Genomic DNA, 6835 nt, shown 5'->3' with positions numbered 1-6835 from the left:
ACACGATCATCACAAACCTTTTAATAAAATAAAAATTATTCATATGCTATATATTTATATTTATAATTTTTTGAAAAAATGCCCTATAACTTTTATTGTGGTTATAATTTGAATTTAAGTTTGAGAATACATTATGAGTACAAAAAAAACAATTTTAGATTTCCTTAAGTGTGAATTCTATAGCATTTTGAATAAAAAATTTTAAACATTATCTTAAGTTCAATTAAATTTATAAGTTTAAGTTTTTTTAAATGAGTATTGTAAACTGTAATAACATTTTTGTTGTTCAAAATAACAATATTAAATAACATTTAAAGATTTTCATTTTTTTATGATTAATTTTTGAATTTTATCATTTTTTTACATAAAATTTCCATAAAATGTCATTTAATGTAAATAAAATTTTAATAAAAATTTTTGTTTCGATATCATTGATCACAATTGTTTTTTAAACTGTAGGGTAAATGTAGCTTAAGCAGCTACAGATTTTAAATTTTAAAAATTACAAATTTTTGTGAGGATTTGCAAATTTTGTACAAGCAATGCATAATGTTTGCAAAAATATTTTTCATTCAAATGCAATAAAAAATGAGTTTTTGTGATTGTTATTGCAAATATTTAACAAATTATTTTAAATAATATAAAGTATTTCATAATTTTTTAATACAATGATAAAAAATTAGCTAATGGATATAACATTAGTTATTATAATTACTTTGAAACAATAAACCATTTTTGAAAACAATCCCTTTTAAATTTATAATGTTTATATTTTTTAATAGAAACATTTGAAAATTATAAGGTTATAAAACCAGGATTGTGAAATTATGCAACTTTTAAATGTATATTCAATATATGAAATTTTATGAACCCATATTAAATTTATGGTATATTAAAATTAAACAATGAAAATAATAGATATATGCATTATAATGCCAAATATATTAATTTTTCCACAAAGAACCTGATATTTCAGTTACACGATCTTGCCATTCAAGATCCTTGAACTTTTGTTTATTTTTTTTTTTTGTTTTGGAAGGATGAAAAAATTTTTGGTATAAATTACTTTTATGTATTGTGATATTTGCGACGTTTTTTAAAAAATTATTAAAATTTACTTTTTTTTATTAAAATTTTAAAACTTACTCATAATTGAACTTGTTAATTTTTTTATGTGAAATACACAACTTAAGGAAAGATTTCTTTTATATTTTATTTCTACATTATTTTTTTTTCTTGTATTCTCAAACTTCATATCTTCATTTAAAAGTTTTTTCAAAAATATTATAAATATATATTATATATAAAATCAGCATATGAATAATACTTTTATTTTATTAAAAGGTTTGATGATCGTGTTCTCAAATGCATGAACGTATCATTGAAATTCCTTTCGATTAAACAAGAGTCACCAAGAAAAGATATATACACGATCCTTCGAGAAAAAGCCTTGGAGATGATGAGGTAAGATAATGTTTAAAATTTTTATTTTGGAATGATGAGTAAATTTTTATGATATAAATTACTTTTATGTAAGTATATTTTTTCTTAAAAAATTATCTAAAACTTACTTTTTCTTTTGACATTTTAAAACTTACCAAAAATGTAAAAAATAAAATTGTGAACACCTTATTTTGTCAGGATATATTTTTATTTTTAATTTTTAAAGATGTGTACAACAGCAATTGTTTGTTTTAAAATTATGAAATCTATTCAAAAATGTTTCTAGTTTTATCTGGCTTCTTAATTATTTTTATCTAAGTTTGTTTTATATTTTTAGTTGTAAACGAAAAAAGATTAAAAATGGGAGACTGTTTAAATCTTGCTTTGTTTTACATAATTATTTTTATTAAAAAATAGAAAAAATCATAAACAAAAAAAAGAACAAAAATTAATAAATGCTACAAGACAAACAAGGCCACCGCTCAAAGTCTCTACAAGAAGCAAAGTCATCTGCCCATACAAGGCACCGCCCAAGATACAAAAAAAAGAGGTTTACTCTCTGCAGTAAGGAGGGTCGCACTGTTGAATCAAAAAGCGTGTATGATTTGATCAAGGAGGAGACGCAGGAAACCCTCGTGTGAAGAGATCTCCAAGGATCGCTCTATAAATACCAAGAGGACAGAACTCAAAGACGAGGATAGTGAGCAAGTTCTAAAGGAAAGCTGTGAAAAATTCTATGAGTTAGAAAACAAAAGAAGAGAATAGAGAAGAATAGAGAGAGGGAGTTGCGAAAAGGAACTTGATCTGGATAAAATATAGGCCCAATCAGAGCCCATCGACACATAAGGAAGCCCAAACCCATTAAGGTCCCAAAGCAAAGCGCAAAGGACAAGTACAACGCGCAAGACGCGATGCCCTCATCGCGACAGACAAGACGCGATACCCACATCGCGTATGAAACCCCCTTTAGGAAGTAAACTTAAGGCCCAAGGCAACCCCACCGCGCCTTGATTCCAATAAACAACGGACAGCTCCAGCTCGCCACGACTCTACCACTAGACACTATAGCAGATAAGGCTACTCAGGTCCCCTGACTGACCTGCAGCCCAAGCCTGGCCACTCAGAAGCCAAGCCGCCTTAACTAAGGCAGCATCGTAACTACTATATAAGAAAACGATATACCACCAAGGTACGATCATCTTTTACATTAACAACATAAAACTCCTGCCTCTGATATTGACTTAAGCATCGGAGTGTCTTTGCAGGCCCCCCTATTTGGTGTTAACGTGCCAACGTGAAGGAAAAAGGCAAAGCGCGATCCACTACGTAACTCCAAGCCCAGATCGAAGAACTACACTCACAACTAAACCGTGTGTGATTAGGCTCAGTACATATTGGCCAGTCCATAGTGTATTTGGTCTGATCATTGGCGTCGTCTGTGGGAAGCTATCTGTTAGAACCCATCTTTCTCTAAAAACATGGTTGACACTCGAAGCAAATCCCTAAATGGCTCCAAAGGAAAGCGGAAGGAGATCCCTGCTTCCCAAGCAATATCAGCTTCATCGGTGGCACCAATTCCCATCCATCTGGATGACCCACCGACACCCCAACATCTTTTGGACCTTATCACACAACAAAACAAGAAAATCGCCCAGCAGAATTGAGATTTAGCTAGATTGAAGACAGCTCAAAAGAATAAAGAACAAAACCAAGAAAAGGGAAAAGAAAAAGATAAAGACCCTGAGAAGGAAAAAAATCCCGAAAATTCTGATGAAAGTGAACAACCTCATGAACACTCGACTGGTAACCCTGGACCTTCGGGTCACAAAATCAAGAAAGGTGAAGAAATAAAAGATACTCACGAGAATGAGAATTCTCATGGAAATTCAAGGTCATTCTCTCGAATTGTTCACCCATTCGTTCCCTGCATAATGAACATCCCAATTCCTCGGGATGTCAAGATTACAACAGAAAAATATAACGGCAAAGGGGACCCCCAAGAACATCTGGAACAATTCCAGACAAACATGATGGCACAAGACGTGGCAGATCCAATAGCATGTCGACTGTTTCCAACAACCATGAAGGAGACAACACTTAGATGGTACTCAGCGTTACCATCTAATTCGGTACAAAGTTGGGAGGACTTGACCAACCAATTCCTCGTACGATTTGCAACCAGCAAGGCCCAATACAAATCTACACACGCGCTAAAAACTGTACGTCAAGGATCAAATGAAACTTTGCACGATTATCTGAACAGATTCTTTGATGAAGCACTCTTGGTCAGAGACCTGGATCCACAAGCCTCACTACATATCATCACAGAAGGATTACTTGATGACCCTTTCTCTATGTCGCTAGCCAAACAGCGACCACGCACCATAGAAGAACTTAGTGCACGATCAGAAAAATTCATCAACCTTGAAGATTATAAGCGTTCATGAGAAATTTCTAACACCAGGGCCGACACAGATAACTTTGAAAAAGATGTCCAGAAGAATTTTCAACGAAAATTCTGTGAAAAGATAAAATGGGGAAGATACGACAATTACACCCCTTCAAATACGTCCCAAAGACGGATTTTGAAAGAAGTATTCCAAACAGGGTATGTACGGGTTAACAAGCCTCCCCCAATGCCAAAAGGAGTTCAGCGCGATGAGACCAAGTTTTGTGAGTTTCACAACGACAAAGGACATACAACTGAAAAATGTTTCGCGCTCAAAAATACTATTGAGGCACTCATAAGAGAGGGAAAACTCCAGGAATTCGTCTCCAGCTACAGGGAATACAAGACGCAAAGAAGACGCGATAGAAGCCCAGATCGCGACCCGAACCCTAATGAACAAAGGGCACATCCCAGGAGAAACTATAACCCAGCTCGTAACAAAGATCGAAGAAATGACAGAGAGGCTTCAACTGACAGACGTCAAGGGACTCCACCGCGAAACAGATAGCAAATCGCGCAACAACAACGCGATGGACTACCAAATAACGCGGCAGGAGTTTTAGCCACTATCGCCGGAGGATCAGCGGGAGGAGGTGCGACTAAATCTCAACGCAAAAAACATTTAAAATCAGTAATGACAGTGCACGATCATGCTCGCCCTTCCACTTGTCGCGATCAAAGACAGGCCATATGTTTTGACGATGATGACTATGGCGACATCCTCCCAGACCATGATGACCCACTGGTAATCTCAGCTTGCATGGCTAATCTCCAGGTAAAACGTATTATGATTGATAATGGTAGTTCAGCTGATATTATTTTCTGGGATGCTTTTCGTGCAATGCACATCCCAGAGGAACATCTACTTCATGGATGTTCGGACTTAATTGGCTTTGCTGGGAAATGCGTACAACCCAAAGGCACCATTGAGATGTGGGTAACCTTTGGAATCATGCCTCTGGCTCGAACTATCAAAGTACGATTTTATGTGGTTGAGTACGCGTCTGCATATAACATCATTCTAGGAAGACCAACCATTGTCGCGCTAAAGGCAATCATCACTATGCCCCACCTTCTAATGAAATTTCGTGACAAATCTAGCCCGGTAGTTGCTATTAGGGGCGACCAAAAAACAGCGCGTAGCTGTTATAATACCAGCTTACGAGCTAAAATTCCAATACAGCCAGATGACAAAGTTAAAGCGTCAGTCAATATGACTGGTCTTGATATGTGCGAAGATCTGCGCGATACACGTCCTCAACCAGATGGGGAATGTAAGAACCCGCACCGTTAATTAAGGTATTTAATTAATTAATTATGCAAAATTAGGAAATGATTCCATAATTGACCCTAATAATTATTATGAGGCTTTAATAATTATAGTATGTGAGTAATAATGCTGAAAGTCGCTTTTCGGAAGAAAAGTGCAGATACCGGTTCTGCTAGTCGGTATAAATGCGTACCGAAAAAGTATCCCAGAAAATTATAATAAGTGCATGTTAATTACTAGAATAATATGTAGAACTTGTAAAACGAGTTTCAAATCCAAATAATGAGAACTGGTGCTAGAAACCGGTACTGGCTTGGAAAAGCGCGTACCGGAAAGGTGCTCAGAAAATTACGAAAAAAATATGATAATTCTTAGAAAAATGTCTAGTTTCAGAATCCAAAATTTGGGATTAAAATGCTAAGCGTAGCAATTAAAGTTAATACTGTGTGTTTAATTGTTAAACCACTATTTAAGCCTTAGTGGGCACTAAACCCTAGAAAACAGTTTCTCTACGTGAGTGTGTGAGGGTGGCTGATCAGCTTGGCTGCTCCTTGGGGTTTCTTCTCCATTTTGGGTCCAAGACACTTCCTTTCTTGATTTTCTTCACCTCCAAACACTTGAGCCTTGTGTGAGTGGCCTTGTGAGTGTGTAGAGAGCTGGTGTTCTGAATTGGGAGGATGTTGGGAGTCAGCTTTAAGGGCTGAGTGGGAGAGTTGAGTTGTGGGAACCTTGGAGTTGGCTTGTTAAGCTTCAAGGTGTGTTCTTTGTGGAGAAATGACCAACCTTCAACTTACATTTTCGTGTGCAGAGAGACACAGAACCTTGGAGTGACCTTTTGAGCTCCAAGAGCACCTCTTGTTGGCTGATTGAGCTTTGGTAAGCCTTGTCACCTTTGGTCTTTAGTCTTTGAACTTAAAAATGAAAGCTTGATGCATGTTAAGGTTTAAAGATGATAACTTGTTGTTGGGTAATGTTGAACACACCTAGAAATGCATGTTTAGGTGCTTTAAATCGTTAAAAACCCAACCTTGGAAGGATATCTTCACGAAATGCATTTTCTACATTCTGTCGTGAAATATCCGGATATGTGCCCGATGAATATCCGGATATGTGATATCCGAATATGGGTTTTGAGTATCCGGATAATAGATATCCAGATATGGGATTCTGGATATCCGGATATGTCCAGTGAGATATCCGGATATTTCATATCCGGATATGGTCCCGAGGAATATCCGGATATTCTGGGATTTCGAAGAACAGTAGCTGTGCTGTGAGGACAGTAGGCTATTGGGGGTTTGGGGACCCTAGATTGATGAAGTTGAACTTCTGTTTTAATTATACTAAGTCAGAATCAAGTGATTAAGGACTTATGGTTTGGTATGGAGCCTTAAGACGTAAAACGTAAGGAAAGGCGTTGTCTTTAAGTTATATGCTTGTGTTGCATTATTATTAATATAGTATTGGTCCATAACAGATTGTGAATCTGCTGTGTTTGGACTTTGAGCTGTGGACTCTTGGCTTTTGGAGTTAGCTTGCAAGGTAAGCTTTCATGTCCTCGGTTTAGCCATGTTGTGGTTCCACCATGTCCCATGGGGGTATGGTTTATGCATGTTGTGTACATGCTTTTGGATATTTGATATGTTGATTGAACTTTACATGTAATGGCTTTT

At 36.1% G+C, this 6835-nt stretch overlaps 1 protein-coding gene across 1 annotated transcript; it reads left to right on the top strand.

Moving 5' to 3' along the window:
* The first annotated feature begins 3374 nt into the window (after positions 1-3374).
* Positions 3375-3890, top strand: LOC133306988 (uncharacterized). Its single transcript, XM_061507403.1, has one exon. The coding sequence runs from the start codon at positions 3375-3377 to the stop codon at positions 3888-3890; it is 516 nt and encodes a 171-aa protein (XP_061363387.1).
* Positions 3891-6835: the final 2945 nt, after the last annotated feature.

Source organism: Gastrolobium bilobum, unplaced genomic scaffold (genome assembly GCF_033153095.1).
Source record: "Gastrolobium bilobum isolate Gb01-03AN ecotype WA unplaced genomic scaffold, APGP_CSIRO_Gbil_v1 utg425364, whole genome shotgun sequence".
Lineage (NCBI taxonomy): Eukaryota > Viridiplantae > Streptophyta > Magnoliopsida > Fabales > Fabaceae > Gastrolobium > Gastrolobium bilobum.
The sequence above is the reverse complement of the archived record's forward strand: the minus strand, read 5'-3'. Positions and strand labels throughout refer to the sequence as shown.